The sequence below is a fragment of the Microplitis mediator genome, chromosome 1 (genome assembly GCF_029852145.1).
Source record: "Microplitis mediator isolate UGA2020A chromosome 1, iyMicMedi2.1, whole genome shotgun sequence".
NCBI lineage: Eukaryota > Metazoa > Arthropoda > Insecta > Hymenoptera > Braconidae > Microplitis > Microplitis mediator.
This window is the reverse complement of record NC_079969.1, coordinates 26,106,347-26,133,504: the sequence shown is the minus strand read 5'-3', so window position 1 is coordinate 26,133,504 and position 27,158 is coordinate 26,106,347. Positions and strand designations below refer to the sequence as shown.

The window sequence follows — 27,158 nt, the reverse complement described above, 5'->3', positions numbered from 1 at the left end:
CTCGCCCTCGCCCACCACCTCCTATTCGACGTGTCCGGCCAATTATTTATATGTCAACTTGTTCTATTCTATTTCTACCCACACCCACTTCCATCAATGACATCAATGACATATCAAATCACTCTGACACATGTGCTATTTCCGTTGTTGCTGTTGTTATTCTTGTCATTTATATAACCCATTAAATAATACATTTAATGTCTGATTAGACCAACAATTACTCCCTACAAAATTATTATTATCGTTTTAATTTGACTGATTCACATTAGAACAGGAGTAAGTCATTGGTCACGTAATATTACTTTTTAAACAGTAACCACAATTGTGTACCAGAGTATACAAACCTCTAGGTACAGCTCTTGATGCTGTATAGAATGCGAGAACTTACACTTTTGTGACAGAAATGGTTACTTAAATTTGATCTCCAGAACAGTACTCAGGTCCTGTTCTGACATGAACGGTTACTAATTTCATATGTGTCTTTAGTAATCTTGACACTTCAGATACATATGAAGTCAGTAATTATTCGTATCAGAAAAGGACTAAATACTGTTCTGAAGATTAATAAGTCGGGCCAGGATTTTTGCGTTAATTTAAAAATAATGAATAATTAGTGGTGTGAAATTTTTTATATTACGGGGAAAATATTGGTCTTATGAAAAAAGTTTTCAAACAAAAGTTGTAGGAAATTCAATTTTCTAAAAAAAATGTCTCTTATAATTTTTTCTTAGGACTAATAAGAAAGCCGTAATTTCAAAATTAAGATTTTCATAATTCCTCGAATTTTGAATCATTCATTATGAATCTTAATTTTTAAATTGCTGTGAAAATATTGATCGTATAAAAAAATCATAAGAGACATTTTTTCAATAAAATTAAATTTCCTACAACTTTTGTTCGAAAACTTTTTTACTAAGACCGATATTTTCCCCGTAATATCAAAAATTTGAACTACTCATTTCAAAAATAAGGCAAAAATCTTGTCCCTATTAATAAGATCTACAGGATCTATAAGTAACCATTCCTGTCGCTAAATAGTAAGCTCTCGCATTCTATACAGCAACAAAAGCTGTGCTAAGAAGTTTGTACACTCTTGAACTATGAACGACGACTATTTTAACAGTAACCAGTCATATATTTCATGTACTGCATAGCAAAGCATTTGTTACCGTTTAAAAAATAATCGTACGTCTTAATCAATGACTTACTCCTGTTCTAAAATGAGCCAGTCATATTAAAATGTATTTTTCGTCGATTACTGCGCAGAACAGTAACCAGTACTATTTCCTTCCGTGCATAGAAAAAAAAAAAATGTGTTAGTTAAATTTGATTTGTGTACAACAAAATAGTAAAGCAAAGAAAGCTCAGAAGAATAAAAATAAAAATAAAAAAAAAAGTTTGTACAACGTACTAGCGTGCGCTGTAAATCGGTGCGGCAATTATGTCGTTACGTCCATACAGTTTAATTAAGCACGACGTACCAAGCTCGTCGAATTAGGTACTCGAGAATTTAATTGCGTCTGCGCGTAAACTACGCATATATATGTAGATACACATATATACATACATATATATATATAAATAAAGTCCCCGGTCGGATATCAGTCTATCGACGATGACAATGCAAAAAAAAGTAACTCGAGTTACTTTTTTACAACTCATTTATTCCCTTGTTCTTTTGACAAAAAAAAAATAATAATAATGAACTAAAAATTTTTCCACATAAAATTTTTCCCTCTATAAATAATAAATTATTTTCCCAGCTTAATTTATTTATTTGCATAAAAAGAAAAAATTTCGCTAACAAATATACATAAATTAATTTAAAATAAAATATTATAATCTTTTGAGGTAAAAAATGAAATAATAACCGGGATAATAAAAGCAGCATATTAAAATAGAGGTATTGTGAGAATAATGAAAGGAGGAAAATAAAAGTAATTGTCTAAAGAGTAGCAAAGCATTGTTTTTATATTTATTTTATGATTGTAACAAGGAGAGCTTTGTTGTCCCACAGCAGCCTCTACGATCGCAATTTGTTGCGGCTGACTGCTGCGAGTCCGTCACCCCTGGTCATGGCTACTAAGCGTTACAGTAATGCTGCATGCTGGGCTGTTAGTACTCCTTCTGTGCTGGTATAATAGTCTGCTTGCTGGGCTGTCCTGTGCTCTAGGTTTAGGTAATATCCAGCACGAGTAACACACACTTGGGGCCATTCGGACAAAAGACTTGTGTTTAGTTGTTACACAGTTATAGTTATAGTTATAGTTTATAGATATTATATAGATGTAGTTATTGGTAGAGTTTGGAGAAAGAGAAGGAGAAAGAGAAATGGGAGAGAGATAAAGTTAAAAATAAGATAATAGGGATGAAGGGACGTTGTACTGGCGAGTTGCCTGGTCATCTCAATGGAAGAGATAACATGTATACATAATCTCCGCATTGGTATACTAGGAAATAGAATGTGCCATCAGACAGAGGGTGAAAAGATAAATTGACAACAACAATATATATGTATATGTACACGTATGTGGATAGGGGAAAAAAATTAATGAACGAATTCCTTGGAGATTATTTTTAAATCTCTATCATTATTTTTAAAATTTAATCATTTTTTATCTGGAAAAAATTTTTTAGCTGACAAGTTTGAATCGTTTTGACAAATTTATACTTTACATGACAGGCTGGGGAGACTAGATTTTTTTGGTAATGGTCTATCGTAAATTAATAAAATTACGAGTACTTCAGTTTTTAATGTGAAATTAGTTACTATACTGTAAAAAATCACCAGGGTAAGTACGAGCGGTGTAGGTGTTAAAATTGGCGGTGTTAAATTTTAACCCCGAAAGCGGTGTGGGCAAAAAACAGTAAATTATGAAATATTCAAAATTTCTGAAATATTCAAAAAATCATAAAAAATAGAAAAATCAACATTTAAAAAAATTTTTTTTTTCAAATTGTTTTTTTTTGAATGAATTTTACAAAAAAAAATATATGACGGCTAAAAAAAATTTTTTTTTACAAAATTTTCAACAAAAACATCAAAATTATGTATTTTTGCTCGTTATAAATTGAATTTGCTAATAGATAATCATATTTTCATGAATTAATGAATTCATATCTTGAAATGCGCCGAAAAGTAGAATATTTTCAAAAAAAAAAAAAGTTTGAAAATATGCATTTTTCGATTTTTTATTACCAAAAATAGGTGGAGCCGTGATTGTAAACAATTACCTATTTTACTTTGGGAATGTGTGCGTATGTGTGTGTGTGAAGATATTTTTTGTGTTTTATAAGCTTCTCAAAGCTAATACTCTGAGCAGACGCAGTTTACCCCGCTTTTACACCGGTATTTTAACACCATCGAATTACGCCTCCTACACCGGTGTAATTTCATTTTAACACCAGGCGGAGTTAAAATGAGTCCATTTTTATCGTAGATTGTCTGCGATAATTAGCAGTAAGACAGAAATTAATTCATCAGGTGAAATAATGAGCTATGGATTAATTGCTGAGTTTTTGAAATTTTTAAGACTCTTGCAATAAACAGTCAGTTTTTATTGATCAATAATTTATAAATAAAAGTTCTAGTAAAGCAAACAATAAAAGTAGACAAATAAAATGTATGTAAATGTACGTTAAATTCGTTAACTTTCGGTAAACGTTTTCAGCAACATAAATATCTAGTGTCTAGTTTCTGTGGATGTGTGAGGGTGAGTATAGATGTAGAGAAAGTAGCAAAAGACATTTGTAACAGTAGAAGCAGGAGCACATCTGGCGCTGTCGCCATGAATAAAACGTTTACTCTCTCTAAAGCTCGTGGTTCATCTCTCCTACGTATCATTCTATTCTGTTCTGTTCTGTTATATTCTGGTCCTCTGGTCTTCTGGTCTTTCGGTCTTGGAGTCTACTCTACTGTACGACGTGTTTACCTCGACCCCAAGAAACTCCATCCTGTTTAGCGATGGCTACGAAACACCCAAACCCAACAGCAAAACGTTTGCTGTGTAACCTTGTCGTCCTTCATCCACTGAGTACTGAGTACTGAGTAACTATCCACTACCACCAGAGACTAGACTAGACTACACAGCACAAACACTCTGACAATCCACAAACTTACTGCCTACTATAACTACCAGACTACTCTAAAATCTTACTCAGCCTCAGTCAACTTGTAAAACTTGAGTTTTGTTGAGTTGAGAGACTGGTGTGCAATGCAATGATGCCATAGCCGGACGATCTCATCATTCCAGACACTCGAGAGTCTTGTCAGACGCCCTTATATATTCAACTGTACTCTAAAATCTCGGGATTTAAATTTAAGTTGTACCGCTAAAATAAGACTTGATATATATTTTAAGTATAAATGTCTGATATCAAGTTCACTGGTAGAGCGCAATCAATTTTAGACTGAAGTTATCTCACACTGGTGTAGCGATTTTATCTAAACGGTGTAAAGACGGTGTACATGTGGAGTAAATTAACTCCGATCGGAGTATGAGGGTGAGTGTAACTAACATGTCATTGTAGACAAAAATTCTTTGGATTTCTCCATAAATTGATAAATCTCTCGTATAATAATTTTATAAAAAACAAATTTTTTTTTGTATTTAAAAAAAAATTCAACTTCTGATATTTTAAAGTAAAACTACTTTTTTTTAACACCCCTTAACACCTTTATAATTTTTAACACCACTACTAGAGTTAATTTACACTATTTTCGTTTTCAAATTTAACACCATTGTCGGTGTTAATTTTAACACCAGTGTCGGGGTTAATTTTAACACCGCTACTAATGTTAATTTACACTATTGTCGTTTTCAAATTTAACACCAGTGTCGGGGTTCATTTTAACACTAGTGTCGGGGTTAATTTTAACACTAGTGTCAGTTATTATTTTAACACCATTTTCAGGGTTAAATTTTAACACCGCTACTTATGTTAATTTACACTATTTTCGTTTTCAAATTTAACACCGTTATCGGTATTAATTTTAACACCAATGTCGGGGTTAATTTTAACACCATTTTCAGGGTTAAATTTTAACACCGCTACTAATGTTAACTTACAATATTTTCTTTTTCAAATTTAACACCGTTATCAGTGTTAATTTTAACACCAATTTCGGAGTTAATTTTAACACTAGTGTCGGTTATTATTTTAACACCATTTTCAGGGTTAAATTTAACACCGTTACCAGTGTTAACACCTCTGCTGGTTATTATTTAAACTAAAAATTAATAATATTTAAATATGTACATATGAAAAAAATTAAACGATGATATAATATTCATTTAAATGGATGATGATAATATTTATATATATATATATGTAAGTATATTTATACAAATATATATGTATCGAGCTCTCTTTACAAGTAGTTTTATCTCTCTTTTGCTGGCGACCCCTCGGTTCGGTGAATGGCTCATAAACAAGCCGCGAGATTTCACACACGACTTGAGCTTCACCGTATATATATTTTTAAATGACCGGAATGAAAGCGCTTTTTTATTTTTTCATTTTATTTAACTGTGTTATTATTATTATTATTTAAAACAATTTTTATATTTTACTTTACTGTTATTTCACATCACACGCTATTATTATTCAACTCCTTTTATATTTTGTTTTAAATGCAATCGATACATTCACAATATATATATTTTCACGCTCTTCGAATTTTTCACAGTTCATCTATCGAATTATAAATTATTTCGTTTTAAAAATTAATTAGTCTATCCATTTATAGAGTCATCTGATAATAAAAGCGACAGATTCATTTAGTTTTTAGAGCATCATTTCAACTGAGCTTTTTATTCGATTTAAATAAAAGCAAACATCAGTTATAATTAATCTATTTATAAAAATTTAATTAATATGAAAGAGAAGTTTAAAACTTGAGCTGAAAAACTTTTAAATTTATCCACTTGAGTTTATTTATAATTAAAAAAAAATAAAAATAATAATAAAAATAAATGGCACGTATGATTAAAGGCCGTGCAATAATTCTCTTTGACCTGATTCTAAAGTAAGTAGAATTCCATTAAACAAAAGTCGTGTTGAAGATCGCTAGTAATTAATTCGTCGACGCAACGCAGACCTCTTTCCCAACTCTTGTGGATTTTTCCGATGGCCATAGACCCTGTGCAGAGTCGAGAGCTCAAAGTATAGAGTACAGAGTACAGAGCAAAAGATGAGTTGTAGACTCTTGGAGATGATAATGCGAACTAAAGAGAGACAAAGAGAGGGAGAGAAAATGTCAATGGACCAAAAAACGCCGGATTCAAAAAATTAATAGAATTTCTATTGGCGGCATGGAGATTTGAAATCCACTGATGCCACTATTGGCCATCGTTTTCCAACCTCATACATTACTATCATCATGAAATATATATATAAGACTAATCTGCGTACAGTAAACTAGAGTATTAGATAAACTAGGCAACTGGCATCGTACAATGCCAGCAGTTCTTTATTTAAACAGGATGCTAGTTGGGAGAATTTAACCAGAGCTTTCCTATCGACCTGACACACAAGCTCTACCCTCAACTACCTCTATATATCTCCTCTATCTCTCCATCCACTAGCCTACTGTACACACTGTGCAGAATCTACACACACCTGCACTCATATCACTCCATGTCCTTATACATTTATACATATATATATTAACTCTTTAACTGATACAGAGTCTGCGTCGAGCATCGACTACGTACGCTCGTTGGCACGTTGACGTTGCGCATTCACAACGTATGAGCTTTTTCCTATGCTCCGTTACCCGCGATCGATTTCACCGTAAAATCAAAAGGCTACCAACACTTAGTATATATTTATATACCTATATTTTATAATTATATAGGATGCGACATTGGAATTATCCGGTTGAGCATTCATTATTATATTTATTGGTCTACACATCCAACGAGCGCGTAAATGCCCGACTGTAAATTTAATTATCCAGTAAATGTCTTCGTTATTGACTGATATATATCATTATTTATTTTATCTGCCATCACTTCTGAATAGTCATTTAATTGGAAAGCTAGTGTATTGCAATAGAAGGGTTTAAAAAAAAACCGCTAGGTGGCTAGTGAGTTAAGTCTTCTCGCGGACGGAGATCTATAAAATTAGTATATGAGTATCGAGCAACTAGACTGATCCTCGACTGATCCATGTTGATGGCATCTTCTTTGTCTGTCCATTTGATATTTTTGTTTTCATATTACCTTCTGATTATCATCCAACATTTATTCAAGGCCAATAGATCTCCTGGTAAGACTTCACGGCTTTCCTTCATTGCTGCTATCATTTTTCTTATGCAGGGGGTCACCCTAAATGCACCTGAGCAGTTCGGCTGCCCAATTTCAAAACACAGTAAGGGACAAATTTTACAAAACCGAGTGAAATTTTGTGAACATGATTCAATTCATATTTCAAAAATTTTATTTTTGTCAGTTACTTTGTTTCGAAATTGAGCAGCCTAGTTGTCGCCCTATAACTTCATTTTTTTCCAAGATTATATGGCTAGAATCGGCATTTTTGCCCATTTTGCGAGGCCAATAGCTCTCCTGATAAGATTTCACGGCTTCCCTTCATTGCTGTTATCATTTTTCTTGTGCAGGGGGTCATCCTGAACGTACCTGAGCAGTTGTCGGCTTATAACTTTATTTTCACTATCTTATTTCTTACGCTCAAGGCGCTTGAATACAGCGGGAAGTATTGGGGCCCGCAGGACCAACCGATGCCCAGATTTTTTTGTCGATTTACCCCCTGATTATCCGGCATTATCTCTAAGGCTCTTTCAATGTAAAATAATAAAAAATACTGGAGATTAAAAATTTTTTGAGCCCCATATAACAAACCCAGACCCACGTGTCTGGACATCCCTCACATTGGACCTTTTTTTCCTCCATCAAATTTGTAATTTAAGACATAAGCAAAGACGAAAAGTGACGGTAGTAAAATAAAAAAGCGAATAATTTCCAAGTTATTAAATCCTCAGACCGAGCCAGTAGTAAAAAACCCAAGAATTTCATCTCCCCTATTTTAATCATAAAGTTACGAGCATCCGACAGAATTTAAGTAATAAAAGGTGATTGGAGTAATAAAATTTCGATAAAATAATTTAAAACTTTTTTTTTATTTTAGTTTCAGTTTATAATACTTATTATTTAATATCAGGTAGACTGTAAATAAGATTTTATCTTTCACCTTAAAAATATTATATAAAATTACAATCCATCGCGACAAGTCTTCAGTTATAATTCCATAATAATTTATAATTATATTCAATTAATGTTTATTAATTAATTATAATTACTCGTTATGCAATCTGCTCCATGCTCATTTTACACCCCTACGACTTCGATTTAATTAAATAATAATAATAATTGTCATAATTATTATACCTAAAAGACAGAGGACAGTTTTAGTAATTTATTACCTTATAACTTATCACACATATTTATACATACATATTTTTTTCGCACCGTGTCGTGGATCCAGCCTTTAATTGTTAATTACCATACAATTATATCAATAAAAAATAACAAACTTCTTAAATTATATATAAATATAAATGCCATATTTTCGTTGAGATAAAAAATTAATTAAAAAAAACGTTATATATTTTTTTTTATTATTAAAATCAGTTCGACTTGTAGTTATATATTTTTTTATAAATATTTAACCATACACTCATTCATATTTATGTCATGAAATCAATATCATTAATCTTGCACGCGATTCTCATACTTGAAGAAAAATAATAATTTATTTATAAATACATACAGTATATAAATATACATATACATTTATATATGTATGTACTCATTGTATTCTTAAGTTTTAAGTATCGTGTTTATAATTATTTAGACGCCAAGACACAAACGGGAAGAGCTGAAATATTTATTCTCCAGTGACTTCTATCCCACGGATTTATTTTATTTTTTTCTCTCATTTATTTATTTGATTTATAAGAAGGCGCAGAGCCTCGACGCACACAATTTAAATCTTTTTTTTTTAGTAATAAATCCATTTGTTTATAAATATATATGACGATAAATGATATATAATAATTATAATTTAAAATTCAGTGAAGAAATTTTGAATTAAAAAAAATTTTAATTTAAATGAAGACTCAAATTTTCGTCTCGTTTCTGTACAAGCAGTTATTTCAAAATAGTTATATATATTTATATATTTTTATATCTTATTTATTCTAAAATAAAGTATTTACTGCTTGCACCGGGTACTTAGTAAATAAATTTTAAAAATCGCGCCCATGCACAATCGAAGCGTAATTTTTTTTCTTTTACGTTACAGTATTTATTTATATATTTATATATTTATGTATTTATATTTTGATAGTCACATATTTACTATTTATTTAGTTGTTTAATTAAGATTACAAGAACAAATATAACTATTGAGGCGTAAATGCAGAGTACCGCGTAATTCAGCGAACATTTATTTCTTGTAAAAATTATATAATATATATCTGTATATAGTATATTTATTTTTAATAATTTCGTCGCTTGAAAGTCGTTATGAACATCAGTTTGATTTCGTTAGTTATTGAACTCAACTTATTTTTATAAAAGAAAAATATTAATTGATTTAAATTTAAAATAATTAAGAGCGTTTATTTTTAGTTTTTAGACTTATACTGTAAAAAATTTGCGAGTGAACGCGGATTTAAATTCGGAGTGAATGCGGAGCAGGTGACTGTTTATATATTTAATCTTCTTGGAGTAAAATTTACTCCAAGGAAAAATTATTTTAATGTTAAAACTCCGAATCGGAGTAGATGCAGATTTAAATAAAAGGGTCTGAAATGAAAAAAAGAGCAAATTTTTGTGCTCATCATTCAAGCATCATTCCAAGAATATTCTGCTAAATTTTCATAAAAAAATATTGAAAAATGAGCCAGTGGTAGTGGGGAGAGACGAGTCACTTTAAAAAAAAGTCTCCATACGGTAGGCAGGATAACTCATGACTGCCTCATCTGAAATAAAAAAACCAAAAATATTTCTTTCGTACATAAGTTGATCTTGGATTTGAACGAAGGAATAAACAAAATATTCATTCTTGAATTTTTGGCAAAGGTGCAATCCAAAAACTCTGATTTTTGCCAAAAATTTTTTTCTTTTGTTTATTTAAAAAATAAGTAGTTACTGAAAAATGAGGCATGAGTTATCCTGCCTACGGCATAGAGACTTTTTTTTTTAAGGTGTCTTGTCTCTCCCCACTACCACTGGCTTATTTTTCAATATTTTTTCATGAAAATTTAGCAGAATATTCTTGAAATGATGTTCAATCATGTCACAAATTTTAAAAATTTTAATAAAGACCGTACTCTGAAAAAAAAAATCACAAATATCCTCTTTTTTTTGTATCTCAGACCTTTTCCCCCTTAAAAAAAAACTCCCTATTCACTCCATATGCGAGTGACTTTTCTGTAAAACCTCCGACTCCAGTGACTTCTTAAAATAAAATCCGTAATCACTTCGTACTCCCAATTTTTTACAGTGTAATGACTATTAAACAGCAAAAAAAAAATAATATACACCCTAAGTAAAAAAAAAAGATCCATTTAAAAATAGATAAAAATAATTTTAATTTTTATAGAAGACATGTACAGTTGTATGATCGTACGATAATTAATATTTGTATATATATATATATTTTTATTTATTTATTTAAGATAAGCGGTTACTAAAATTCGCCATTGATTAAATTTAAATAAATAAAAAAAATTGAATGGCAGTAACTAAAGAACAATTGTCAGTCAAATTGCAGTTTCTGCTTCAATAAAATGAGTAATAATAATAATAATAAATGATAATTAATTTTCAAAGCGGTTGTTAATTTATAATTTATACTAAAGATATTAACTGTACATTTAATTTGTTCGATCTCTAGATAGCACTTTGTATTTTATTAATTTCCCATAAATAATTTCACAGCAAAGTATAAATATAAATTATTTATTTAAATTTCAAACGTTTGTTATCGTCAACACATTTACAGACTAAAATAATATTTTAATGAAAGTAATTAAATATCAATTTTAATTAAAATATTTATTAGTAATTATTTATTTATAGATTTTAGAAATTAATAAAAGGCAAGTTTTAAATGACGCTTAGTTTTAACATCTTATACTAATTATTAGTAATTATTTATTATTATTATTAGTTTTAATAATATCAGTAATATCATTAAATATATGAGACATTACTAAAGAAAAAAATATATAATCTTGGTAACGTAGTTCAATAAACGTAACAATAATAACAGATTATTATTATTAATTATATACACGCTACATTTGGTTTTATTATTATCATTATTATTGATTATAGTTATCAATATATATTTCATTTATTTATTTATTCATATATTTATAATTATTTAAGTTTGTTAATTAATAAAAATTAATCTAAGTCGCTGATTGACCAGCGCGGGAAGTAAAAGGAAGTAGAGGCTGTCAAACCGCATCATATATTTTAAATTCCTTAATTTTAAAAGCTAATTATTTAAATAATAATAATAAAAAACGTAACAAAATAATAATTTATTTTTGTCCATTAATTAAAATACATTTTATTTAATTATTTAACTAAATTACGAGCATTGCCGTTTTTATTTAATAACTAAGACATAAAAAAATTTATTTTAAAAAAATAAATAAATGATACCGGTGATTATTTATTATCTATCACCTTTTATTTTATTTAATCTAATAGTAAAAGAAATTTAATAACTTTTTTTAACATTTCTTTAGTATAAAAAAAATAAATGCCGGGCTTTGACAACCTCAGAGATCGATATCGAACCTTGCACGGCACGCGATCATTCAATCTGCGAAGCATTTTTTTATTTTATTTTATTTCTTGCACATATAAATATATATGCAATAGTTAAACTAAAGTAAAAAGTTAATAATGATCTATCAAAATAAATAACTACTAACAAGTAAACAGTAGCCGGAAATAATTTAGTCCGAGTTAATATAACTTGGCTTGGTGGCACCAGTCGTTAATAATTATTGACAATAAAATTAACTGTACTGCTGTCAACCATAATAATAATAGTATTAATTATTACTACTTAACAGTCGGACACATTAATGATTGTAATTAATGTAAGCGACAGGTCATACCATCACCATGTCTTCGTCGACATTTATTATCGTAGGAAAAGTATTATCCGCCGAGCTTTGTCTATGGATATTTTTTTTTCTTACCAATGCATCTACAAAAAAAAAGACGATTTAAATAAATTAACAAAAAAGTTTAATTTATTAATGAATTTTCTATACAAAAACAATTAATTAATTTAAAGATTAAAAATTTACCAGCTGATGGAAGTAAATCATCTAGAGAGCCGTCGTCAAGATCTGTCGCTGACAGGAGTAGGTCGTCATCTGAGGAAGCGCGAGTTAAACTGGGTAGAGTTGATGTGAGTAGTGCCTTTTCTTTTTGAATTGTTTGGATATGTCCAACTAGAAGTGCCTCTTCTTCGTCGCCACCACCGCGGTCGCCGTCCCGGTCCGAGTTGCTCGACCGACCGCCGGCTGTTGTCGAGGACACGCTGAGCTCTTCGGGGCTGAATATCTTTGAAGATCTCAGACTGGACAGACGATTTGTCGCGGCGTGACACGCGGACTCTAGAGTACTTATGTCAGCAAGTGCTGTCCTTACGCTACGTAATTTATCTTGCACGATTGTCTCAACACATTTAGTCTGTCTGCCGACATCTTGCAGTGAGTCTTGTGCTGGCAACGTGCGATTCGTCCTGAGTATGCAGGGCGCAAAAACTATCGCCAGTGCGGAGGAGGACATGCGATTCGCGACTTCATTGAGCGCGACCCGGGCCAAGTGGACCGTCAATCGCTCCATCAAATCGTAATTTGGCTTAGGCAATTTTTTAAGTATTGCAAAGAGAGTATTGACCCGATCCTGGGGATCTGTTAAATTTGCGGCGTGTAAAAAATCATCGTAGTACTCGAATGTCAGCAGCGGCTCTGGCATATCACGAAAGAAACTTTTCAGCACAGCAGCTAACACGTGAACTTGATAATTCTCAAAGTCAATGTTCTGCAAATCGTCTTCGTCCATTTTAACCTTGAGCTCACGTACTTTTGAACTCACTCCACTTTTACGATACAAACCCTCGGTATAAAGTCCGTGCATTTCTATTGTCGTTATTAAACGATCAACAACCAGAGGTACTTTGCCGTCACCGCAATCTAATTTATACAGCGGCACGCCAAATACTTTACGTGAATTTGAATCATGAATGGATCCGTCTTTGCCGCACTCAGCAGCTGCTCTCATGTAGCATTTTTTGTGACACGTTAATTTACAATCTGGAATAAAACAAAAACATTAATGGAATTACACTGATTATTTTATTTTTGATAAGTAAAATAAATATGAACATATATTTACTTTGACAAACAAGTCCACGCTCGATAGGCCACATGAAAAATGAGGTACAGACTTCGCAAGCAGTCGGGATATTAATAATCGTTAATTGGAACATATGACTGCCGTGCTTGATGGGCTCCTCTTGCTTCCGCTTCTTCTCCTTCTTCCTCTTGCTCTTGCTCTGCTTGTCAATAGCCTCGGGCTTTACTTGTGTCATAAACTCATTCATGAAACCTCGGAAGGCATTGACACCCATCGTGACAGGAAAATCTTCCCTAGTGTTTTCTTGTTTACAAACAGTCTCCATAACGTGCAAAAAGTTTGCTATCAAGTCCGTGTACTTGATGTTGCCCTCAACCCCTTGTTGAATGGCAACACTGTACGTAATAACTAAATCGTCTTTGAACTTTCTCAGCGCTTGCTTAAATACCCTGTCGACTTCGCTGGGTTTCTTACCCTCTTCCTGCCCTTCCATTATATAAATTTTCTTGGTAATAAAATCCTGCATCAAAGCCAGCTCTTTAGCGTCGGAAATAATTTTGTCAGCGCTGTCTGTAAATGCCGATGTACCGGTGAGACTGAATTTGGATGCGACCGTTTGTTTATTAGCAGAAGTATCGTAAGGTGTCCGCATTATGGGCTTGCGATTTTTACGTCTGTTGGCTGTCGTTGTGTTGGCCAACGAACAGGGCATCTTTAGAACACCACCATTCTGTATACATTTAACATGATAAAGTTGTTTACAATCATTGCATTTGTATCCTTGAGTAACAAATGCATCCATTTTTTCGTGACAACAAACGCATACGTCTTCTTTTGAAAATCTTGCGACTTTACGAAATCTGTGACCAGCGAGTGTGAATAAATTATTTCCCTTCCACTCGAGACGATTCATACCAGGCGCAAGTTTTAAATCTCCACAATCCCCGACGACGTTCGCTTTTTCATCTAATCCCGATATTTTAGTCGCTGGATCCGAGTTTCTACGTCGTAATTCAAGTGTCGTTATGGCATTTGAACGCATGCGTTTACCCAATTGCTGTCCTTTGTAAGCCGCTTCCTTGTTGACCGGCCAATCGGTAACCGACCTCGATGACGGGTCGTCTTTTTTAATGGCCATGGTAGTTGGAGTCATTGAAGTCGCCGAGGAAGTTATCGTCGAGGAGATCGATGTCGTAGAGGTATTAGACCAGTGACTTTTATTAAGATCTTCTTTTATTGTCCCAAGAAAAATACTCCGTGCATCGGCAACTGACAGAGTTTCATTAACACTCTCCCCCATTGAACGACACAGGACTTCCCGACTAGGTCGATTTCTACGCGCACTCCTTACGGGTACATCTGGTTCAGTCTTCTCAGCAACTGGTCTGTCGTCATGCAACGACGGAATCAAATCCATCAGTTTTAAAGCCGTGTCACCTTCGGAATTCTGTCGTTTCAAAAAACTGTACTCCTTAATGTCACGTGTCTGTTCACGTCTGATATTTGATACTTCAACAAATTTGTCTTGAGATTCATTGAACCTTCTCTCGCGTATTGACAACCCATCATTTTTACTACTACTACTATTACTAATAAATTTATTACTATCACTATTATCAATTTTAATATTTAAATTCGACACTTCATTTAATCGCTCGAGTCTCGCCTGCTCCAGCAGACTCTCAGTCAAATTTCTGTACTGCGTTACATTGGGGGATCTTGTTATCAAAGTAGATTTCTGTGGATTAGTATCAACGTAAGTTGTCGTTGAATATTCGGCTCTACGTCGCCATACGTCTGACGCCGGGCTCTGCTGCTGCTGCTGAGACAATCCCGGATGATATTTATCACGCGGACTGTGGAATGACGATATCGTGGTGTTGAAAACAGGGGGTGCACTTTGTACGAGACTCGGAGCTTCACCGTCAGTGTCACCGTCGCTGTATCCCGTTGACGAGCTGTCAGTGCGTTTGCTCATCAACGACGACCGACTTGTGGTATTGATAACACTCGCATGAGCTGCTGTTATCAGCGGCGACTGATCAACGCGCTTTGTTCTAGCACTTGGTACAGGTTTTGTTGAATTGCTTTCTTGTGAGTAATGAGATTCGCTGCTGTCAATACTGAGCTGTGATTCGTAGCTCTTGAAACTAGCCAAGCTCTCGAGACTGCCTTTGCGTAGAGAATTATCATCAGGACTGAATAGCGCTTCTGGACTTTTTGGATCCCGTGAATTAGCAGTAGTAAGAAGACGTTTATTTGGCGTTAATTTACGTTTTGAATATGTAACATCCATACTATCAATTGGATTTACTGAATTAGTAGCACAAGGATTGATATCTAATTTTGACGTGATGTATTCACGACGTGGTGATGGACAAGGTTCCAATGTTAATTTAGATTGCAACCCAATACTTTTAGATAATGGACTTTTATCACAAGTACTGCTGCTATTTTCACTAAAATCTATTTCGGATTTATTAATCAACGACGAGGATGACAATGACGATGACAACGAGGACAATGATGTTGCAGTGGCTGCTTGTTTACGTTTTTTAATTTCTATAAATGCTTTACGGGCAATACGCCCACGTACATGTGACTGGAATATTACAATAGACGACTTTAATTTTTTGAACCACGAGTACTGTCGATAAGCGCGCCAGGTATTTTGTATCTGTACTGCAGCCTCGACTCTTGCGCGAATAGTGTGGGCTATTTTTTGCGCCATTATCATTCGCCAAAAAGACTGGATCAGTACAACAGAATTTTTAATTCTCAAAAACTTTCGCCGCTCAAGACAAGCGCGGAACCACTTCTGTATCGTCGTTATGCTCGTGATTATCTGCTGGTGCAACTCAATGTCCAGTTTTATTTTTTCCGACTCACGTAAAAATACTTTTGTTTTACCGAGTTGATAATTGTCTTTGTTGAGATTGAGCGTGAGTAGAAAATCACGGACGTCATTTTGAGAGCTGATTAAACCATTTGGTAAAAGCATGCGGTAGAGTTGAATGAATTCTTCATAAGTGAGACGGACATTAAACCCGGCCTGACGTATTCTCACGGTTTCGAGCATTCCCGTGTAACGTAACTGACGCTGGACTGTCTCCTCGTCAAATTCATTTGGTATTTTATTTGAATTTGATTTAATGCACCGGATAAAAAATGGATTCGCTTGATTCAAAGTGTCCATCAGACTGTGCAGGCTGTGCTGGAACTGGGCCGAGACAGTCATTGGCTGTTTCCGCGCTTTTCCGGGTCCTGTTCCATAGCTCTGTGTCCTTCCTGCCAGCGTTTTGACAGTTTGTAAATTTTTCAAGCCTTTCTTTCCCCGCTCGCGTGGCCGAAATGATTTATTTTTCCTGGAAAATTTTTAGTATAAATTAATTCACTCGTTTAAATTCAAATTCAAATTAAAATTTAAACAAAAACTAGTAAGTAACAAAAAAAAATAATGAAATTGTTGAGAAATTTGCAAGTTTTCTGTAGTAAATTATTTTTTTGTAATTAAGCTGCTACTCAAGCTCTTGCATCATTCTCGGAAAATTTTTATAATGCCTGAGAAAAAAAAAATAGCAAAGGACAAAGGCCGTTTAGTGAAATAAAAATCCAAAACACTCGTGTGCACAAAAAAAAACAGCCTTAATCCTTGATAAAATATTTGAGTAAAAAATTGATCCCCAAGCGCAGCGTTTAGTTGCGGTTATAAAATTACCTTTATCCCAACGATTACAATGTATAAATATAAATATATATATATACTATAATATAATAATTATGTGTAATTGTGTTAGTGAAGAGTAGGAAAGGTGCAACCTCAATAGATATTAATTACTAATAAAAATCTAATAAAACATCAAAAATTCACTAGACAAAATTACCATGCAGTTATTTTAATTAAACAAACACTTTAATTGGTTAGTGAATGATTAATGACAATGAATTATGAATAATGAATGACCAATTAATAATTTAAAAAATTCATCCGTCGCTCGTAATTTTTATTTAATAATTCTAATGTAATTTTAATAGAGAAGAGTAGACCTTTAGTTCCCACTACACAAAAGCTCCGGTACCTTATTAACAAGTACAGTAATTTTGTTTTAAACTCATCATTAATTGACATTACATACATGACTATTTGATTAGCACGTTCCATGACATTAGCTTCGTCTTTAGGAAGCACCCTCTCGAGTGGTGTATGAGTACCAGAGCAATCCCGTCTGTACTTATTGTTACTAATGGGTTGGTGCTCATCCCTTACACGCAATACATAAGTAGCTGTTGCTGTTGTTGTTGTTGTTGAGGTTGTCTTGGTCGAGGTAATATTCATTGGGTGTTGTTGAGTCTGACTTATATTTCTAAATTGCGGCCAAGACAACCTGTTATTATTATTATTATTGTTGTTGTTGTTGTTATTATTATTGTTGTGGTTGTTGTTAACATTGTCGTTGTTTTCGTTTTGTGTGGAATGAGTTGTCGATGGTGACAAGCAGACACTGCGCTGTTTCTGATAACTTGCCGGGCGATTATGTTTGTGCGAACTGAAAAATGCTGTCATGCTTAGCCGATATGTACTTTTTTTTTTCTTTATTATTTTTTTATTAATTGACGTTACGTCATAGTGACTTTTATTTGTAACTTTACTTTAATTAGGAGAGTAATATTTTAATTGCTGATTGATGACTTATGGATTTAAATGAATCCTGATTTAAAGGAGCATGCTCGAGTTATTGATAATAAATAATAAATAGGGACAAGATTTCTGCCTTATTTTTGAAATGAGTAGTTAAAATTTTTGATATTACGGCGAAAATATTGGTCTTATTAAAAAAGTTTTCGAACAAAAGTTGTAGGAAATTTTATTTTGTAAAAAAAATGTCTCTTTTGATTTTTTTATACGATCGATATTTTCACCGTAATTTAAAAATTAAGATTCATAATGAATGATTCAAAATTTGGGGACTGATGAAAATCGTAATTTTGATATTACGGCTTTCTTATTGGTCCTAAAGAAAAATTATAAGAGACATTTTCTTTAGAAAATTAAATTTCCGACAACTTTTGTTTGAAAAATTTTTTCATAAGACCAATAATTTCCCCGTAATTTAAAAATTAAGATTCATAATGAATGATTCAAAATTTAGAGAATTATGAAAATCCTAATTTTGAAATTACGGCTTTCTTATTGGTCCTAAGAAAAAATTATAAGAGACATTTTTTTTATAAAATTAAATTTCCTACAACTTTTGTTTGAAAAATTTTTTCATAAGACTAATATTTTCCCCGTAATATCAAAAATTTCACACCACTAATTTTTAATTATTTTTAAATTAACGCAAAAATCCTGGCCCTAATAATAAATAATAAATAATAATAAAAATAGTGGGTATGAGTAATGATGCACCTTGGATACTACGATTGATAATGTCGTGAAATGATCAGAGTAATGAAGATGACTCTCTAATCACAGCTATTTAAAAATATTGACAAGGTGCGTTAGCATAAACTGTAAAATTGTTGAGTAATTAAATATATATATATATTTTTTAAAATTTAATTCAAGAAAATTAATATGGATTTACAAATCCATAAGCTTGCAATCGTATATTAGCTTATTTACTGAGTAGCAAATAAAAATGCCAACTTGTTGTAAATCCATAGTACAGAAAAATAATAAAAGTGAGAGATCAAAGATAAATAAAATTGACAAGATGTAGAAGAATTCGTTAAAAAAAAAAAAGAACATATAGAGTGGATCCAAGTACCACTTACGCAATTCGGTTAATAGTTAGATTAACAGCCGATAACGTCACAAGATGGCTATAATAAGAGACAAAAGATAATAATGCAACCAATGTAAATTCAATCGTCTATTAATTTTTTTTTAAATTTAATTTAAAAAATTTTTTTGTTAATTTTCAAACAAACTCGTCCAAGGGCTCTTACATTCGTTATTTAAAATATTATTAATTTATTATTATTATTTATGTTAATATTTAAATAAAATACTTAATTAATTAATTAATTAATTAAAAATCTAAATATATATTATTTATAAATAAATTACCTGATTAAATTATCGTTGGGTTGTCGATATCTGCTTTGAACCGAATTTTTATTTCCATCAGCTGAAGACAGAGCAATAAATTTATTATTTTTATTAACACTTATTAATTTTATTGATCGAATTGAGTGTCAGTCTAATAAAAAAATTACCTCTGCCGTGACGATGAGCACGACCGGCTTCTTGGAAGGCGAAGTGTGCTCTGAAGAACGCTCGTAAAATGGCCCACCTAAATACGGCAACAGGATCCGCACCCACCAGCTCACGTACGAACGCAAGCGAAGAATTTTTCAGAACACCGACAACCCCATCGGGTCTCATCAGATCAAGATTTTTCTCTCTCATCTGCGCCGCTTGATATTTAACAGCCCCCGCGTAATGTCTTACAACAAAAGCCGCCTCACGTCGCTGCGGTGTTTCATAAAATTGATTGTCCTTGTGTACAGAATTGAACTTCTGTAATAATGTTTCATTAGTAGCACCCGGGAAGTTACACTGATCGTCAAGTAAACACAACAGTCCATTTGGTTTTCCCTCAATTAAATTAAGACATCCCGAATTATCACTGAACCCAATGTCTGTCCATCTTATACCCTGTTTACGGTATTCACGTTGTTCGTATTGAAAGACGTGTTGGTTGAAGTAATGCTGGAGTTGTTCATTAGCGTAATTAATACATAATTGTTCAAAGCTATTGCACGTCTTGAAGTCCTCGAACCCAAATATATCCAGTACGCCGATACTGTGGCCTTGATGATCACGCAGAGTGTCTTTTTTAGATAGCAGCGCGTGGTTTACCTACACATACACAGACAAATAAATAAAACCAATCAATCAACCAATTAGTAGCAATTTACCAAATAATGAAATATATTTTTTTATTGAATTACCTGAAGAACAATCCAATCAAATAATGCACCATATAAACACTTAGCCATGGCATCTCTGGCGGCAATAGCTTCTGGCAGACGATAATTTATAACTAAAGTTTCTCCAGATGCACGTGCGCGCTTGGCTGTTAGTGCAGCCAATAATGTCTCCTGCTTTACTCGAAGTAACTCCGAAATAATAGCAACGACTTCTGGATTCTTTACACCCACGGCTTCGTCGTGATGGTGGTAAGACTTTCTCGGCTGGAATTCGACGTTACCCAGCAGCAAGACAGCCGACAGGACAGCAAACAGTCGACGCTGTTTCTCGGGAGTGAAACCCACCATCTCCATGGATTGTTTCAGTCGGGAAAATTCGTGTCGCTCGTCGATATTCTCCAGTCCATAACACCCGCTCTTATTTAAATAATTGTACCGCTCGGCACTCTCTAAATGCAACAACTGTCGTTCTTGTTCATTAGCACCGGCTAATAAATAATAAAACACGTGATAGTTTCTTTCATTTTTACCCTGGGATACGATACGGGACTTTTCCAATAGATATTTCTGTACAACAGCACCGTGTACCATACCATTTTCTTTGTAATTAACCTGGATAAATTTACCAAATCTACTGCTGTTGTTATTGTGAGCAGTCTTGGCATTACCGAAGGCCTCGAGAACAGGACCAGCGCTCAGAATCGTCTGTTCAACGCCGCTACCGTGCGAACCTTTTTGGCTCAGCGCCGTCAAGTGATGCAACAAAAAATTTGTCGACTCCGTTTTACCGGAACCACTTTCCCCGCTTATTACAATGCACTGGTTCTTCTTTTCCTTGAGCATCGAGTGATAAGCGGCATCGGCGATCGCAAATATGTGCGGCGGTATGTCCGGACCCAACCGACGATTCTGATATAATTTAACGTACTTTGGATTGTATATTGGGTAAAATTTAAATGGATTCACGGCTATTAATATGCTACCAACGTATGTATAAATATTTCCAGCTAAAAATCTAGCACGCAAATTGTCGAGTAAAGTCTGCTCATTAAGATCTGGTAATTGGCACAAATCTGGATACTCTTTATCACGTGGTTGATATAAAAATCGGTTAAAATAATCTTTCAGTAGCTGAGGATCCAGTGGAAATCTACTGTCCGCCCATAAACAATCTGTTTGTTTTTTTCTTAAATAAAATCTGGAGCACAAAAAAATTAATTTATGTTTTAATAATTACTGAGTGTTAGGGTGCTCGTTAAAAATTTAATTTTCTCAGACACACCATAAAAAACTTCTTTTTAGTGAAAGAATACCTGGGAAATTTGGTTTTTTTTTAAGTAAAAAAAAAACACGTGTCTTAGGACGATCAAAGTTCATTTTTCGATGCAATCGCGGTTTTTTTTAAATATCTCATGAAATATGCAGATTAAAGGAAAAAATCACAGGAACAATTTTGTGGGAAATTAAATTCTTGACAAAAAAGGTCACGTTCATTTTTTTTATAAAATGTGTATTTATGAAGATATTCAAAAAAAACTTTTTTAGATCTTATCAATCGAGCATTTTCAGGATAACGAATGTCAAAAATAACGTTATTCCTTAAATATAGACAACTTTGTAATTCGTAACATATCAATCCTTAAGAGAGTGCACCAGATAATTTTCAATTGAACCGTTTCCATAGAGAAAGACCCAAATCATCAAACAAAACATTTCATTCGATGCGTAAACTTATTATTTATTGAATGAAATGTTTCTCGTTCGGAAATTTTAGTTTATATCTGAGAACGGCTTATTTGAAATTTCCGATTGCTAATGTAGGTGCAACAATTTAACAATTTTTTGTCAAGAATTTAATTTCCTTCAAAATTGTTCCTAAGATTTTTCCCTTTAATCTGCATATTTCATGAGATATTTAAAAAAAACCGCGGTTGCATCGAAAAATGAACTTGGATCATCCTGCGGCACGTGTTCTTTTTACTTTTACCGAAAAAACCAAATTCCCCAGGTATTTTTTCACTAAAAAAGCTTTTTATGGGGCTGAGAAAATTAAATTTTTAACGACCACCCTACTGAGTATTGGTAATTAATTAGTTTATTTATTTACCGATAATATTCTTGCTGTGTAACACTTTTTGGCCAGAGCAGCATGAGCGCGACAGGGCACTCGGATGGCCCAAGTCTTCGTTCTTTACATTCCTGACCAACAGAATTACCCACAACCTCGGCTAATTCGTAGCCATTTGATAGATTTGGGTCATTCAGAGCCAATCTTTCTATTATACATTCTACTATTTCAGCAGATGTTGTTTGTTTTGTTGCTTTTATTGACAGCGCTTCGTATTCCGGGCTCCACTCGCCCACAAATACTTGCACCACACCAGAACCACTATTCTCCATGATTAACCCTACGAAAATACAAACATTCAACAAATTATTATTTATCTACAAACAGATACTCATATATTTATTTATATTTTCATTCCTCCTTATTTATGTCTCATGTTAAATTTAACTTTGCTGCGAAAGTTTAAAAATAAACTACCAGTTTATGATAAATATTTTCGGCTGTTTACTTTAAATATCATATTTATATTTATATTAAATATCTAATATATATTATTAAATTACCTTGATATTTTTAGGGTTAATAAATATATCCTCTATCATCCATAAAATATTTAAAAACCTCGTCGTCGTCCTCGTCTCTCAATTTTTTTGATGTAACTTTTAACCATTGATGAAAATATTTAAAATAATATGTATACATTTTGATTATTAAATTTATATAAAACAAAACTCAATATTCCCGAGTATCATTTATAAATAAATATTTCACAGTCTTCATTTTAAAAAATTATTTCTCGTCTCCTCCAGATTTTTAAAAATCCTCTTGTAGTTAAACTTTATCGTCTCCAGTCTGTCCGAGTGTGTGAATATATCATTTTAAAAATAATTATTATTATTTTTACTGTACAACCAAATGGATTTTTTGCTGAGATTATTTATTACTCGTACGTAATTAATAATAGCTGAGGCTTGAACTAGATTTACAACACGAGTTTTAGTTTATAATAGAGCTTCAAGTAAAACATATAAAGTATTTAAAACTATTGTCATGGTATCCATTAAAGTCCATTGAAAACTATGCATGAATAATCTATTATCAGCAGGCAGTTTCTTCAATTACACCAGAATAATAGTTACTGTTATAATTATTTATAATATATAGAGTTGAGTAGGCAGCTTCGTTTAAATAAATAATCGACCGTTCATCGTCACCTCATCAGCTGACTCCTTTTCCAATTAATTTCAAACTCGGATCTGGAATTTTTCAAAAAATTATAACATAAATAAATAAATAAATTGCAACAATGTGATGATACTGAAATTAGCTGAGGTCTGATAATTTTTGGACTTTTGAAGAAACGGTAAATTACAAAAAAAAATATTCAAAAAAAATTGCACTTAGTTTTTTTAATTTTCTGCATGTGCATATTTTTAGTTTTTTTTTTTAATTAAATTATTGAAATAAAAAATCCGAAAATTGTTAATTGTCTGCTAACTTCAGGATCATAACAACGTAGTAGTCTATGGCAGAGAATCAAAACTTAGTACAGTAGACAAAAAAATGTTTAAAAATATTAAAATCAGGGAGGTGGACAATAATTCAAAATTCATGTACCTGAAGATCGTAACGTTTTTCGCCCAACGAAAAAAAAATTTGGAAAGTAAAAAATCTACTGGATGATTAGATTTCTGAAATGTTTCGCACGTAGATGCTAATATGTCAGCAGAAAATCTTAAGCCAACCCTTAACTCCGAAACTACCCCTTAAGCAGTCAGATTTCATCAATTTTTTTCATTTTCGTTGTTCGAAAAACGTTTCGATCTTCAGGTACATCAAAATTCTAATTTAATTTTGACCGTACATTGGACGTTTCGTCCCTTTATTGGGACTTTAGCAGCTAAAACAAGTCATTGTAATGATTTACAAAAATTATGTAAATAAACGTGTACCTGAGGATTGGAACGTTTTCTGCACAACGAAAAAAAAAATTGGAAAGTAAAAAATCTACTGGAAAATATTCGGCCAACCCCAACTGGAACTACCCCTTAAATTACATGAATTTTTTTCATTTTCGTTGCGTGATAAACGTTCTAATCTTCAGGTACATGAATAAACAAAACAATTAATTATACAATCACATGGTACAACATAACCAATCACAAATCATTTAAAATTACTTGTTTTAGTTTCTGAAGGTCCCAATAAAGGGACGAAAGGTCCAATATATGTTCAAAATTAAATTCTAATTTTGAAATTGTCCAACTCCCTGAAATTTTACTGTTATTAAGTTGATCTGGACACGATTTTGAATTAATGATTAAAAATAGTCCAGTAAATTACGAGACCCCATTAAAAGACCATCTCCTCTCTTATTTGTTTGCAAAAAAAAATAACGAGCAATAATTAGGAATTGTTTATATTGTCATTGCTGTATTGCTAATGGCATTGAATTACTCAGCAGCAAAGCAATTAGAAAGCTAAATAAATACACTTTTCATCTTATGAATCACGAGGCCGTCGTTTTAAAACAGAAAATTCCATGACGCCCCAGCACCAGATCCATCACACACTTTATTTAATTTACTATTTTTTTTAACTCCTTTTAGTTAAAACCAATGAACCGCGACAACGTTGACACGATTTACATTCGTTAAAATTATTCATCAAATAAATAAATAAATTCCCCTTAAACCGGCAATCCCATCACCATATTTATCAATCCACATATTTTATTACCAGAAAAATGATATTCTGACACCAGATTACTCTCCACTTGCAGATTATTGTTCCCATTTATTTAACCATAATTATTATACTGTAAAAATACTATACCTTTGATTAATTGCCATTCATATATAAATATAATCAACAACAATTCCGTTAGAGTAACCAGTAATTATTCTTAATAATAATAATAATAATTACAACCAAAGTACTTGTAACTAAGTAGACTTATGGGTTTATTCTCAAAGTAAAAAGAGTTCTATCAACCGTCTACACAACTATCAAAATCCATCACACACATTCACCATCCACACTTTCTTTAACAATTTTTTTTGCTTATCCAATGGCACTAGCTAGCACTGGCACTATTTATTATCCAGTACACAGATTATTTTAAAATCACCTAAAATAATAACCCGAATTATTATTTTAAATTACCCAGTGTTATTTATTTATTTACCATTATTATTATTTTGTTTAAATAATTAAAACAGAAAAATTTTAAGTTGCACACCCCGTTGTCGCGTACCTGTTTTTCCTGTTTTCGCTCGTTCACGCGCAAAACGAGCGAATCAGAACTACAAGTACTAAACTTTAAGACTGGATGTATGACAAAGAAAGACTTAATATGTTCGTAGACATATATATGTGTACAGATATATGCTGGTGCTCTTGCTCTTGCTCTGACTCTGACTCGTGTTTTATATATATGTATGTATGTGTATATGTGTATGGATATGGAATATATCTAGAGAAAGAGAAAGAAAATAAAATAAGATGGTGAGAGATCAAGTATGAAACACTTGGAAATCCTGTTGACTTAATAATAGTGTACTCCGTTTTAAAATTATTTATATATTTATAATTATATCAACTTACAATCACTATCACATGGAGATTAAATATATTTCCCTTTTTACTTATTGTTGTACTCTGATTATTTTATTTATTTATTTGTTTCTTTTTTTTACAGAGTATGAGTATGAGATATCGACACGATAGGAAACAACTGTATTGTATGTATGTATGAATGGTTCAGTTTAATGTATGTACTTGTACTCGAGACTCTGGGGTATGTGTGTGGATGTGTGTAAGTGTGTGTATGTACAGTCACTACGGAATTATCAATCATACAGCCGCCACCGAAGATGCCTTAGGTCTATTTACCAATGGCATTAGTTACGTTCTATTATTTGACCAATCGTCAACGTTATTTGCCGTTGAAACCACTATACCATAAAACTTTATTATTTTGTACTTTTATTTTATACTTTTTTTACTTTTACAAACGTTCTGTAGCTTATTGTATATTTTGGTTTATGTATAATATGTGCGGACCTGAAGTTAACATGATACTGAAGTTAGCCGACGTCTAATAATTTTTTGATTTTATTTTAGACAGTAAATTATATCAAAAAAAAATATTTAAAAAAATTTAACTTACAGTCTTTTTAATTTTCTACATGTGCATTTTTTCAGTTTATTTTTTTCTCCAAATTTAATTGTTCAAAATAAAATTCGAAAATTTTGAAATGTTGGCTAACTTCAGGATCACAAGTTAGCCGACGTCTAATAATTTTTGAAATTTATTTGAAACGATAAATATTTTTAAAAAAATATTTGAAAAAATTGCACGTATAATTTCTTAAATTTTCTACACGTGCATATTTTTAGGTTTTTTTTTTGTAATTTATTTGGTGCAAAAAAAATACGGAAATTTTGAATTGTTGGCTAACTTCAGGATCATAAGTTAACAATTTTTGAATTTTTTTTTTGACAGTTCAAGTAGAAAAAATTAAAAAAAGAAAAAATGCGCGTGTACAAAATTTAAAAAACTATGGGTGCAAATTTTGGAATTTTTTTTTTAAATTTATTATTTGAAAAAAATTATTAAACGTCGGCTAACTTCAGTATCAATATGTTGGTACTTTTTTAAAATTACGACTGTCACTGACAGATGACGTCACTGTGTAATTTCATTTTGTAAATTGATTAAAAAAAAACAA

At 32.2% G+C, this 27,158-nt stretch overlaps 1 protein-coding gene across 5 annotated transcripts; it reads right to left on the bottom strand.

Moving 5' to 3' along the window:
* Positions 1-12,137: 12,137 nt before the first annotated feature.
* LOC130676664 (unconventional myosin-IXa-like) lies at positions 12,138-26,433 on the bottom strand. 5 transcript variants are annotated; one of them, XM_057483094.1, is made up of 12 exons: positions 26,032-26,433; positions 25,682-25,900; positions 25,261-25,555; positions 22,989-23,681; positions 22,465-22,765; positions 20,379-21,555; positions 19,641-20,286; positions 19,492-19,552; positions 17,555-17,965; positions 13,458-16,783; positions 12,362-13,375; positions 12,138-12,258 (listed from the first exon to the last, which is right to left on the bottom strand). In XM_057483094.1, exons 5-12 carry the CDS (start codon positions 22,755-22,757, stop codon positions 12,161-12,163), a joined length of 7,026 nt encoding a protein of 2,341 aa, XP_057339077.1. In that variant the 5' UTR covers positions 22,758-22,765; positions 22,989-23,681; positions 25,261-25,555; positions 25,682-25,900; positions 26,032-26,433; the 3' UTR covers positions 12,138-12,160. The 5 variants fall into 5 exon arrangements, with proteins under 5 accessions (XP_057339077.1, XP_057339084.1, XP_057339059.1 ...); XM_057483101.1 differs by lacking the exon at positions 17,555-17,965 and adding an exon at positions 19,197-19,244 and having other exon boundaries at positions 25,261-25,900; XM_057483076.1 differs by having other exon boundaries at positions 25,261-25,900.
* Between the last annotated feature and the right edge of the window lie 725 nt (positions 26,434-27,158).

What these genes read in the sequence shown, in the direction of transcription:
- LOC130676664 (XM_057483076.1), bottom strand. Translation starts at nt 22,757, where the DNA reads ATGGAGAATAGTGGTTCTGGTGTGGTGCAAGTATTTGTGGGCGAGTGG. An exon ending in GCGTGGACTTGTTTGTCAAA is followed by an intron (nt 13,376 to 13,457) that starts GTAAATATATGT and finishes GTTTTATTCCAG; the next exon opens with ATTGTAAATTAACGTGTCAC. An exon ending in TGATTTACTTCCATCAGCTG is followed by an intron (nt 12,259 to 12,361) that starts GTAAATTTTTAA and finishes TTTTTTTTGTAG; the next exon opens with ATGCATTGGTAAGAAAAAAA.